Source organism: Musa acuminata, chromosome BXJ2-3, assembly GCF_036884655.1.
Source record: "Musa acuminata AAA Group cultivar baxijiao chromosome BXJ2-3, Cavendish_Baxijiao_AAA, whole genome shotgun sequence".
Classification (NCBI taxonomy): Eukaryota; Viridiplantae; Streptophyta; class Magnoliopsida; order Zingiberales; family Musaceae; genus Musa; species Musa acuminata.
This window is the reverse complement of record NC_088340.1, coordinates 33,809,144-33,821,867: the sequence shown is the minus strand read 5'-3', so window position 1 is coordinate 33,821,867 and position 12,724 is coordinate 33,809,144. Positions and strand designations below refer to the sequence as shown.

The 12,724-nt window shown below is 42.8% G+C and overlaps 2 protein-coding genes and 1 long non-coding RNA gene across 3 annotated transcripts; 2 read left to right on the top strand and 1 right to left on the bottom strand.

The window, feature by feature from the left end:
• Positions 1-5,308: 5,308 nt before the first annotated feature.
• On the top strand, positions 5,309-7,206 carry LOC135607806 (glycerol-3-phosphate 2-O-acyltransferase 6-like). Its single transcript, XM_065099903.1, has 2 exons — positions 5,309-6,118; positions 6,316-7,206. Exons 1-2 carry the CDS (start codon positions 5,504-5,506, stop codon positions 7,204-7,206), a joined length of 1,506 nt encoding a protein of 501 aa, XP_064955975.1. The 5' UTR covers positions 5,309-5,503.
• Positions 6,134-8,985, bottom strand: LOC135607807 (uncharacterized). Its single transcript, XR_010485268.1, has 2 exons — positions 8,781-8,985; positions 6,134-8,598 (listed from the first exon to the last, which is right to left on the bottom strand). It is a non-coding gene; the product is annotated as an uncharacterized LOC135607807 (long non-coding RNA).
• Positions 8,895-9,978, top strand: LOC103978573 (uncharacterized). The gene is made up of 2 exons (XM_009394411.3): positions 8,895-9,344; positions 9,430-9,978. The coding sequence occupies exons 1-2, from the start codon at positions 9,012-9,014 to the stop codon at positions 9,877-9,879; spliced, it is 783 nt and encodes a 260-aa protein (XP_009392686.2). The 5' UTR covers positions 8,895-9,011; the 3' UTR covers positions 9,880-9,978.
• The last annotated feature ends 2,746 nt before the right edge of the window (positions 9,979-12,724 follow it).

Below are 12,724 nucleotides of genomic sequence, written 5' to 3'. Positions count from 1 at the left end.
AGCAGCATGAGGCATTTGAGAGACTAGCGCAGTAAGAATGGTATTTTCCTTCATCTGGAGGATCCGCAGAAACCAATAGGGATCAACACAACTCAACCAACCCCACACTAGAGTTAGAGTCATTGGTGAGTTGAAGTAGCATGATGGATCAAAGGTTCAACTACTCAAAAACAGCAGCGGAGAGCAGTTAGGAGCCAAGAGGCACATTGCAGCTGGAGCAGAAGATTCAAGACTCAGCAAAGGCGAAGAGTTGCAGTGTCGACAAAGGCTTCGACGAGGACGTCGAAGGAATAAGTGGGGGAGAATGTCATGGACAAACTTCTAAATAGGATGTTTGATATAGTGCTTATGTATGTCCGTGTCTTTTGGTATGTTCATGCTTTGTACAACATGTAGAGAGACGGTCGAAGGCTTAATAGTCCTATTTTAGTTATATTGGTGGTTACTTTAGGCTTGTAAATAAATGTTGTGTCATGTAGACACGTGTGAGAGATTTTTGATCTGTAATTGACCATTTTGACCTTTTGTTGTGCAACTGTTCAGAGCTTGTAAAGTCTGTTTGTAATTTGCATTGTCTATGGAGTGTTTTCGAAAATGTTTACTTTGGATCCCGAGTGAGATGTTTTCTCTAACCTGTTTTCTCTTTTGTGGGTCCTAAGGGATCATGGGAGGCTTCAGGGAGGCTGACATTTGCGGACGGATACGCAATGGTGCCGCACGACTTAGGCAAAACCAGCTAAGTCCGTGACAACTATCTTGGAGCTTGCTTCAGGCCATATAAGCTCTTCTTCAACTTACAGACAAAGTTCTCTTTACTTTTAAATTTGAAGCCTTCTGATTGCTCCATATAAATTTTATCCTCCAAATCACCATGAAAGAAAGCTGTCTTCACATCTAACTGCTCAACCTCTAAGTCCTAGCTAGCAGTAATACCAAGAGCAATACGAATAGAAGACATTTTAACAACAGGAGAAAAAATCTATTCAAAGTTAATACCTTTCTTTTAACCAAAGCCTTTAACAACCGATCTAACTTTGTACTTTGGTTGAGAATAATATTCTTGAGTCTTCAACTTAAAAACTCATTTGTTCTTCAAGGCCTTCATTTCATTTGGTAGTAGTATCAAATCATAAGTGTGGTTCTTCTAATGAGCATCCATCTCTTCCTACATAGCAACTAACCACTTCTCTTTCTGCTCACTTTTAACTGTTTCCTGGTAACTCTCTGGTTCACCTGCATCAGTAAGTATCACATACTCATATGTAGAGTATCTTCTGGAAGGTTGACGTTGTCTAGAAGATCTTCTCAACTGAGGTTCTGCGAGCAGTTGCTCTCCAACTTATTCTTGCTTAACATGTCCTGTAGGTAGATCAACATCAGGCTCTACACCATCTTCCTACACATCTCCCCCATCACCCTAATATATTGGAGGAGTAACTGGGTCACAATCTGCTAATCCTTCTACAGAAGTCTTGGCTTGTATCTTCTTCTTTAAAGACTCAAAGGTTTGATCATCAAAGAATACTACATCTATGCTTCTAAACACATTCTGTTTTTCTGGATCCTAAAGCCTATAACCAAACTGATCATGTGAGTAGCTAAGAAAAATATATTCTTTAGTCTTACCATCCAGCTTGGACCTCTCATTGTCTGGAACATGTGCAAATGCACGACAACCAAACACTCTCAAATGCATATAGGAAACATCTTTCTCTGACCATAAATACTCTGCAACATCACCATCTAGGGTTGTACATGGTGACAAATTAATTACATCAACTGTAGTCCTCAAAGCCTCATCTCAAAACCTTTTAGGTAGCTTGGCATATGAAAACATACATTTGATCTTTTCCATAACTGTGCGGTTCATCCTCTCTGCAATAGCATTATGCTGAGATGTACCAGGAACTATCATCTCGTGTTGGATACCATGTGACCTATAATAATCATTAAATAATCCTGTGTACTCACCATAATTATTTGATCTTATGTATTTCAATTGCCTTTCTGTCTCCTTTTCAATCCTAGCATGAAACTCTTTGAAAACATTAATAACTTGATCTTTGGTCTTCAAAGCATAGGCCCAAACTTTCTTGAAAAAATCATCTATAAAAGTGACAAAATAAAGTGCACCACTTATACAAGGAACATCAACAGATCCACTAAGGGTTTTTGTCCTCAAAGGACCATATACATATGTATAAACACGATCTAAGATATGCATTTTTCTAGACAAAGTAGGACTAGCAAATGAAACTTTGTGTTGTTTACCAACCAAACAATTAATATAATGGTTCAGATGTGTACCTCCGAGGTTTAGCAATACCTCTCTCTTGGAAAGAGCTTGTAGTCCCTTCTCCCTCATGTGTCTCAATTGCCTATGCCATAACTCCATGCTGAAGTCTTTCTCTATAGCATTTAACTGCTCACCATAAGTTTGAGCCTGCAACCTATACAAAGTATGACATTTCTTTCCATTAGCCACAATAAAAGAATCCTTACTGAGCTTCCATTGCCCTATGTAAAATCTACTATCAGAGTCTTCATCCTCTAGCCTTCCAACTAAAATTAAATTCAGCCTCAAGTCAACCATATGTCTCACATCCTTAAGCACAAACTTACAACCAAAGTTAGTCTTTAAATGGATATCACCCATGCCAATGATTTCTGCCATACTATAGTTGCCCATCTTAACAATACCAAAATTTTCAGATCTGTAGGTAGCAAAAAACTCCCTCCGTGGTGTAGCATGATAAGAAACACTTGTGTCAATCACCCACTCAAGATCCTAACACACAAAAGAAAAAATATTATCAAAAAGAGACAAAATCAAATAATCACCACCCTGCACTATAGTTGTGATATTATCTTTTGACTTTGTAAACTCCGCTTCTTTTCTCTTTTTTCTTGCTCTTCTTAGGTTATTTACATTGGTTCTTATAATGTCCTTTCTCACAATAGTTATAGCAAACAATATCTTTTCTTGATCTTGACTTGCTTCTACCCATGCTTGAACTGCTTCTAGACTTTGACCTTCCTCTATTCTCTGAGATAAGTGTCTGTGAATCATTCTGAGATGTTGTTGAATTTTTTCTTCTCAACTCCTCATTCAACAAACTGCTTGTTACTTGACTCATAGTCACAACACCATTTGGTGCAGAATTACTGAGGAAAACCACCAGTGTCTCTCAACTTTCTGATAATGAACCGAGAAGTAACAATGCCTGCAACTCATCATCAAAAGATATTTTCATAGAGGATAACTAGTTAGTGATACTCTGCATTTAATTCAAATACTCAGCAATATAAACACCCTCTTTATATTTTAGGTTCATAAGTTTTCTGATCAAGAAAGCTTTGTTACCAGCTGTTTTTCTTTCATAGAGACTTTCCAACTTTTTCTAAAGAGAATATGCATATCTTTCAGTACAAACATGGTGAAATACACGATCATCAAGCTACTGTCGAATAAACTCAATTGTTTTTCGATCTAACATCTTCCACTCATCATTTGTCATAGTTGTGGGTTTTGCACTATCCCCTACAAAGGTCCATACAAATCTTTGCAATATAAGAGATATTACATTCTTGGTTTCCATATCATCCAATTGTTTCCATTCAAACTAATCATGCGAGAAACATTACCGGCCTCTATATTCAAATACAAAAAATTAAATCAACACAACCCTACTCTGATACCAATTGATGAGATATAAAGAGATATAAACTTTTGTATATGAATAAATACTAGCATGCCATAACACGCAGCGGAATTAAATGGAATCACAATCAAATAGAACACCAAGATATACGTGGAAAACCCCTCCAATGTGAAGGATAAAAACTATGGGGCAAACTAGAGATAATCCACTATAAGAATAATGAATATACAAATCTCAATCTTTTGCCCAAAACCCTAGCAACAATCACAAGAGAATAACTGGGATATAAGGATCACGTTACTGTACTTAAAATTCTAAATCCTTCCTAATTCTCCAAAGTAATTACAAAATGAATTTATTGTAGATTTGATCTAACCTGATATGAGAACACTACCGGATAATTGAGAATAGTCTCTCTGCGTTTTCCTTATTTTCTTCTCTTTCTTTCTCTTTGGATTTCTGTCTTTTTCTCTTTCTTTGGATTTCTGTCTTTTTCTCTTTCTTTTTGTTGCAAGGATCTCTTCTGCTGCGCTCATTGTTGTCTTATTTATGTCTTTTTTCATAGTCATCATATACCTCCTAATATAAATTAAGATTAAATTAAAAAGAAAAGTGGGCTGTAAGCTGTTCGAACCCACTATGCTATCAGCCCAACATAGACGACGATTTGAGCTAAGAACTGAGGAAGTGCGCGACCAGTGGCCGTGAAATGAGTTCACTGGGCACGGGCACATGAGAACTTGTTTGTGCCGCTCAAATCGAGGCTCGGTGATGGGTTTAGAACCGAAGACAAGCAGTCAATAGCATGCAGATATAGGTAGCATTTAATTGCTTGCATGGTAATATAGGTAGAATTAAAACAGTGACACTTGGTCGAAGGACTCTTCTTTCAGGTCCGTTTAATGCTGTGTGAAGTCGGAGTTGGAGATGCCTCATCAATGTGTGAGGTCACTAATGCAGAGAAGTTAGGCAGAGACACATACGTAAGCCATGCTTGCATCGACGGTGAAGTAGATCGGATAAGTGTTGGCCACTTTGGAGCATCACGAGGTGGACATCACCTGCCGTCCCCTTCTCGTCCGTTTGTTTTTGAGAGCATCGATTAGGGTATCTGGAGCTTCCTCGCCTAACGAAGGTGACGAGGGGCTACTGTGTCAAAGATGGTTTACTGCAGACGATGAATTAGAGTGAAGATTTGAGCATCCATGAAGGATATCAGTGGGCATAAAACAGTCCACTTTTCTAGGTAGGACATTAAAAGGATGGATCAGACGTGTGTCAACGTGAAAAAGCTCTACCATTGCTATGACTGGTTTGATCACCGGCATGGGGAAGGCTGCATGTGATAATAATAACACGCCGTCAACTAATTGCTTCACTCCATTAATGGCGATCGCAAAAATGCGCTACCACCAGCTAACGAAATCCTTCTTGCAGGAGACTGCATGCCGCTGCTGCTACTGCTTTTACTTCCTTATTCTCGTGGGTTCGGTGGCTCCAAGTTAATGCTGCGGAGGAGGATCGGCTTATACTACTAATAGTCGAATGCTAACGTGAGGTAGAAAACCAGAGCGGTGGTGACAGCCAAGAAGACTGACGTTGACATCTACCTGATCCAGGCTTCAAACTTGGTCAAGCAAAGGTCGATCGATCACAAGCAATTGGCTGTTGTGAACGTCCCTTCTCCATGCATAAATTAGTAGAATAAGTAGCTTCTCAAGTTAGCTCGCGGTGCCACCTACTGCACTCCCATTTATATTCCTTCGAATCCTTGGTGATTTAACCAAGCGAATCCTGCCCTTCCGTGGCCACCGCCACCACCACCATCAACAGCTCCACAGATGGGGTCGCTTAGGTTCAAGTCCATCGACAAGTGTAGCTCGGAAGAACGGTCGCATCAGGCGGTGGCGGCTGATCTCGATGGCACTCTCCTCATCTCCCGCAGCGCCTTCCCTTACTTCATGCTCGTCGCGATCGAGGCAGGGAGCCTCCTGCGGGGCCTCGTCCTCCTCATGTCGGTCCCCGTCGTCTACACCATCTACGTCTTCTTCTCGGAGTCAGTGGCCATACAAGCGCTGGTGTTCATCGCCTTCGCGAGGTTGAGGGTGAAGGATATCGAGATGGTGGCGCGCTCGGTGTTGCCCAGGTTCTACGCCGAGGACGTGCACCCCGAGACGTGGCGGGTGTTCGGTTCGTTCGGCCGGAGATACATTGTGACGGCGAACCCCAGGATCATGGTGGAACCGTTCACCAAGAGCTTCCTCGGGGCCGACAAGGTCCTGGGGACTGAGTTGGAGGTGACCGCGTCAGGGAGGGCAACGGGGTTCCTCAAGAAGCCCGGGGTGCTCATCGGACAGCTGAAGAAGAAGGCGGTGGAGGAGGAGTTTGGAGGGAGTTCGCCGGACGTGGGCATCGGCGACAGAGAGACTGACTACGATTTCATGTCCATTTGCAAGGTTTGAACCCAAAACTGACCTACTTCAATGGATCTAGTGACTGAACTGATCTACTCCAAAATTGAGCATCACATATATCTACAATTATCGGGGTCTGCGGTGTATGCCGCCTTCTTCTTTCTTTCTTCCTCTTTCCTGTGCAAACGGATGGGGATGGGAGCCATTGATAACAGCATCTGCTTTCCGATTGGCTTCAGGAAGCCTACGTTGTGCCGCATGCAAAATGGAGTCCGGTGCCCAAGAGCCAGCTCCTGAACCGGGTCATTCTCCACGACGGCCGCTTGGTCCAGCTGCCGACCCCCATGGTGGCGCTCGTCACCTTCCTCTGGATACCCTTGGGCTTCGCCCTCTCGCTCCTCAGGGTGTACATCAACCTCCCGCTGCCGGAGCGCATCGTGTTCCACAACTACAGGATCATGGGCATCAAGCTGGTGGTGAAGGGCGCGCCCCCGCCGCCACCCAAGAAGGGCCACCCCGGCGTGCTCTTCGTGTGCAACCACCGCACCGTGCTCGACCCGGTCGTCACCGCCGTCGCCCTCCGCCGCAAGATCAGCTGCGTCACCTACAGCATCAGCAAGTTCTCCGAGCTCATCTCCCCCATCAACGCCGTGGCGCTGTCGCGGGAGAGGGACAAGGACGCGGCGCACATCAAACGCCTACTGGAGGAAGGCGACCTGGTGATCTGCCCCGAGGGCACCACCTGCCGGGAGCCCTTCCTCCTCAGGTTCAGCGCCATGTTCGCGGAGCTCACGGACCGGATCGTCCCCGTGGCCATCAACACCAAGCAGAGCATGTTCCACGGGACGACCGCCAGGGGGTGGAAGCTCTTCGACCCCTACTTCTTCTTCATGAACCCGCGGCCCACCTACGAGATCACCTTCCTCAACCAGCTGCCCAAGGAGCTCACCTGCGCCGGTGGGAAGTCGCCCATCGAGGTCGCCAATTACATACAGCGTGTGCTGGCGATCACGCTGGGCTTCCAGGGCACCAACTTCACCAGGAAGGACAAGTACGTGCTGCTCGCCGGGACCGATGGCCGAGTGCCCTCCAAGAAGGAGGAGACCAAGGAGAAGGCCCAGAACGCGTGACCTCCATTGCCAGTCTCGCCGCAAAGATAAAGGTTGCAGCTACTGATGCATTACTATCTCCGATTTCTACCTATGATGATTCTTCTGTCTTTAAGTTGGTCCTCTTCCTTGCTGGGGGAGTTTGGCTCTTGTAAGGAAGTCTATGCTCTTATATTATGTTGATGGAATCAGTATCGAGACTTACAAACATACAAAATATTTGTAAGGATGACCTAAGGACAAAGTTGGACGAGAAAAAGAAGTAACTCAATGAACGAGGAATTCGATTACCGGAGTTGAAACCATAGTATTAACTCCGCTGTTTACACTCATGGACAAGTCTTTACCATCCAATATTCATAAACCAGACAAGTTCTTCTAGGAACAAGTTGCATTCATGAAACATATAACAAAGTAGCCATATTGAGAGTAAATGCAGAATAAAGAGAACACCTAAAACACAAGACTGGTGAGAAGAAAACCAACAAAGTAAAATAAAACTAAAATTAAGTCACTTATCAATGTCCTGCATGCAAAATTCTATAGCCAAAGCACTGCGAGCAAGAATCAAGAGAAGATGTAAGACAAAGCAGCATATATGTTGTTGAGGAGCTGACAGAGGAGAGAGATATAGAGACATGAAGAGGTAGGAAAATGCAGCTAAACTGCTGGCTTGTTGATAGGTAAGAGGGAGTAGCAGGACTCACAAGACAAGTGTAAACTCTGTGGTCAGGTCTGTAGATGTTAAGCCAACATTTTTCTTCCATTATGATGCATAAAGCGCATTGCTTGTATTTGTTCTTGCGAACGATCGTTGGCTCACCAACCATCAAAAGTAGAGCACTATGAGCAGCTAACACAAAAGTTGGCTCACCAACCATCAAAAGAACCAGGGCATTAAGTTTCGAACACCAAATTAACAAGAGCAACATCTACAGTCGGTGCAATAGGAGTTCATAGTGCCAGGGAAATAGGCATCCAATAAATCCTAAGAATTGTGTGAGAAGGTGCAATAGGAGAGTATGGTGTCTATGGTGGCCATGATGGTGTAGTTTGAAGCATCAAGACAAGAGGTAATTATGGCAGGAGGCACAACAACAAGCACCCACTGTGCAGAAAAAATATCTAGCTTGGTAAATCGGAAGTCCTTTCTAGCAGAATGACCGATTGCTAAGTTGAGCCAACACAAGAAGCTACACCCTAAGGTTAACATCAAGGTTGTTCAGACAAAAGAGCAAGCAGTTGGTGTGCAGAAGCAACGGAAGTAACGGAAAACATGAGACACTCACCCACACCGGAAGACGTTCTCGAGGTGCTCGTCGATGACGGAGGAGGGGACGCCGCGGGGAGTCCATTCGATGGGGGATGGATTGGCCGGGACGGATGGAGGCCGGAGCAAAGATTGTGGACGCGCTTCATACATCAGAAACCAAATCATACGGTTATATTCACAATAATTTCGGGCGCAAAATTAGACAGGTTAAATTTGATCAATATATCCAATGGAAGGGCAAATGTCCCATATTACCCCTATATATTCCCTAGAAATATTCCTATGCCATCGAGAATCTTAGTTGCAAAAATAACGAAGTTACCATCAAACTCAGATGGACGGTTGATGATGGGTTTGCTCCATAGACATATCATCAATGGACGGCTTGGATGTGATAATGCTCTTGAGGAAGGATAAACCATGTTAGGAGAAGGGGGTAAAACGGTCATCTTAATTCGTGGACTTTCCCAAATAATACAGTAGATATTGTTTCCTGAGCCGAAACGGGAGGCGGACATTCCCAGAAACCCGATCGAGATTGTATTGAGAGATCATGAGCATCCTCAAGGCGATCCAACCATCCCTCCATCGCCCAAACCCATCTCCTGCCCAGAGGAAGACGTCACGCAACAGGCGGAGATCGGTCTCCACTTTCTGCAGCTCCAACGACGCCGGCCGTGCCGATTCCTCTTCCCCGTCCGAAGGCGACAAGCGAAAGCAGGAACTGCTCGCCCGGATCGCCATGCTGCAGGCCCAAAAAGTCCGCCTCACCGACTTCCTCGACGAGCGGTCCGCGTTCCTCACCCAGTTCGCGGAGGACGCCAACGCCGAGTTCGACCAGATAGGGGAGAACGCACTCAAAGAGCTCGACGAAGCCAGCGCCAGGGTCTCTCTCTCTCTCTCTCTCTCTCTCTCTCTCTCAAGCCTTGGCGACCACTTCGGGAAATAACACCTGCTCTTCGCATGTACAGATCATGGAGAAGCTGGAGAACCGGGCGCAGGCGTTCGAGGAAGCCGCGGAGGTGAACAGGCAGGAGATCGAGAAGAACGACCGGGTGTTGGAGGAGTTCGAAGACCAAATCGAGAGGGACCGGAACGAGGGCTTGTTCTTCAAGAACCTGAAGGAGAAACGACCTGCACCCAAAGACAAGGAAGCGGGAGCGAAGATGAAAGCCAAGATGGAAGCGCAAAAGCTGGAGGAAGCCACGAGGAGAAACGCAGGTTTGAAGGTGCGAAGCAACATATACCTTGCGCTGATGACCGTGCTGGGCTTCACCATTGCCAACGCTGTCGTCGTCACTCCGGAGGTGGAATGGCGAAAAGTCGCTGCGCTGGGCTTGATATTTGCGGGCTTAGTCGCTCAGTTCATCTACGAGAAGAGTTTATCTTCTCAGACAGAGGAGACGAAGAAGGAAGAGTGAGGACCAACTGCTGCTTCAACTGTAAAGAGAAATAATGTGTTGCATGTAACGTAATCCATTCTGGATATAACCGACGCGTTTCAACCTTCCAAAAGTCAACCATCGATCGATTAGATTACGGTTGGTGGGTTGGATCACATTAGTTCATCCGGCCCAGCTATATTAACATGGGCCGGCCGGTCGGTCTATCTGGAGACATGGGTTCGCCGATTCCTTCCATTTCTTCCTCGTCTCGTCGCCCAGTGATACTTAGTCTATTTCAGAATATATATATATATATATAGTTTATTATGATAAATAATAAATAAAAATTACATCAATGTCATGAGACAGGATGGAAGGGTCGTCGTCCATGAGAGTGTGTGTGGACAAGCAGTGGGGGGTAATGTGGATGGAGTGCACGGCTCGACCTTGTGGAAGCGGAAATGGTAATCTAAAAAGCATCCTGCAAGCCTTGTCTTTCAGTGCGCTCTCGTTTTCTTGCCTCTTTCGTGCAGGGATGAGAGCATCCATGGCGAAAGAGACGCCCTCGAGTCAAATTGCGAGAGCATCCATGGGCGTGTGGGCCATGCTGTATTGAGTGGGAACGAAGTCATTGGAGCAGAGGCATCAACGACGCACGGGAGGAGTTCCTTTCTCCGTGGTTTACGGCTGTCCCCGTAACTCCATTTACTGGCATCGCAAGTATGGTGTTGGAAGAGACGAGGAGGTCATGGTGACTGATGATGGTCCTGCAAAATAATGGCAAAAAGGCCACTACTAGTTTGGGCATCTGGGAGCGACACCTCACGGTCTTCTGGCAAGCACATATGGATGCTCGACATGTGAGGCAAGGATAAGGAAGCGGTGGATCCTCGACCTCGTGGAGAAGCGAAAACATGGCATAGCAGCGGTACTCTGTGGTCTGAGGAAGAAGATACTGCTGGCGCTGACAAAGTTGGGTGACATATCTTATGTTCACTAAAAGTAGAACCACAGCCTGACGGGTGTGCCCTCTTGATGGGATGACTGAGAGTACCATGAATCCTCCACTTCACATCACCTCTCTCCCACACCCAACGCCACCACCCTATATTCTGCTCCTACTCCCACTAAGTTTAGTAAACCTGCTGACAGATTGGATGTTCTTTTCTCATGCGTCCTGCTGATTTATGATAGTTATACGTAGATAGTTATCATATTTTATATAATTATTATATTTTAAATAATGATCTATGATCTAAAAGTTATAAGATAGTTCCTATAGATAACTTAATCATGGGTGACATTATAAGATAGTTCCTATACGTAACTTAATCATGGGTGACATGATGGACTGAGGTAGTTACCACTATATCCTATAAATATGATCATAGTTCATGAAACAATATAGTGTATGTGCACTTGAAAATATTTTGTAAGTGTTTTATATCTTATTTCTTGTTTAAATACTACATCGATTTTCTGGATTGAAAGTTTTTTTTTTAATTGCATCATAGTGTTCTATTTTTTATCGTTTCCTTGCTATTCCATCTTTAACATTTGTGATATCAGAGCTAAGTTTCAACCTGAACTGGGTATTATGGCTTTCAATGGTAATTTCATGTCGTAATCCTATATTTTCATCTTCTCGGACAAATGCTATGAATTTTGAAGTATCAAGATGAAGACTCTATTCAAGTCTCAAGATCTTTAAGACTTAATAGAGAATTAATATGCAGATCCAGATGAAGAAACCAAGTTGAAAAAAAAATAAAAAGAAGGATTCAAAGACATTATTCTTCATTCAATAAGTTATACATGAGATAATTTTTTCAAGAATTGCAGTAACGAGAACCTTAAAATAAGCTTGGTTGATACTTTCAAATAAATTTTAAGGCTCATCAAGGGTGATTATGATAAAATTTCAAACCCTTCATCGTGAGTTTACAATTTTATTCATGAAAAATAATGAATCGGTGCAAAATTTTCTTTCTTAAGTGATTGAAATTGTTAGTTAAATAAAATATTATGGTGAACGTCTTCTTGATCATATAATTGTTCTAAAAGTTTTGAGAAGTTTAAAATTTTAAACCCTTCATCATGATTATGGTAAAACTTCAAACCCTTCATCGTGAGTTTGAAATTTTATTCATGAAAAACAATGAATCGGTATAAAATTTTCTTTCTCAAGTGACTGAAATTGTTAGTCAAATGAAATATTATGGTGAACGTCTTCCTGATCATATAATTGTTGTAAAAGTTTTGAGAAGTTTAACTTTGAAATTTAATCATGTTGTTGTCACAATCGATGAGTCAAAAAATTTATCTATATTTTCATTTGATGAACTAATAGATTCCTTACAAGCACATGAAGCAAAGCTGAACATGTCACTTGAGAAAAATGAAGAAAAAACATTTCAGGTTAAGGGAGAGTCTTCTACTTTAAAAGAAGATAAAAAATTAATAAGTAGATGATGTGGCAGAGGAGTATTTCATGATAGAGGAAATGAAAGAGGAAAAGGAAGAGGACACTTTGATGGGCATGATGAACAAAAGCAATCAAATTATGATAAAAAAAATATAAAAGTGGAATTCAGTGTCACTATTATAAAAAATTTGATCACACAAAGATAGATTGTTGGAAAAGATAAAAACAAATAAGTTATGTGGAGAAAAATAAAGAAAATAGTAAGTTGTTTATAATTAATTCATAAATTAATAATATCTCAAATAATATTTGGTTTTGGATACTGGATGTTCTAATCATATGTCAAGCATAAAATCAATATTTAGAGATATTGATAAAACTTATAAATTAAAAGTTAGACTTGGAGATAATAAGCAAATCCAAGTGGAAGAAAAAAGAACAATTGAGGTAAAGACA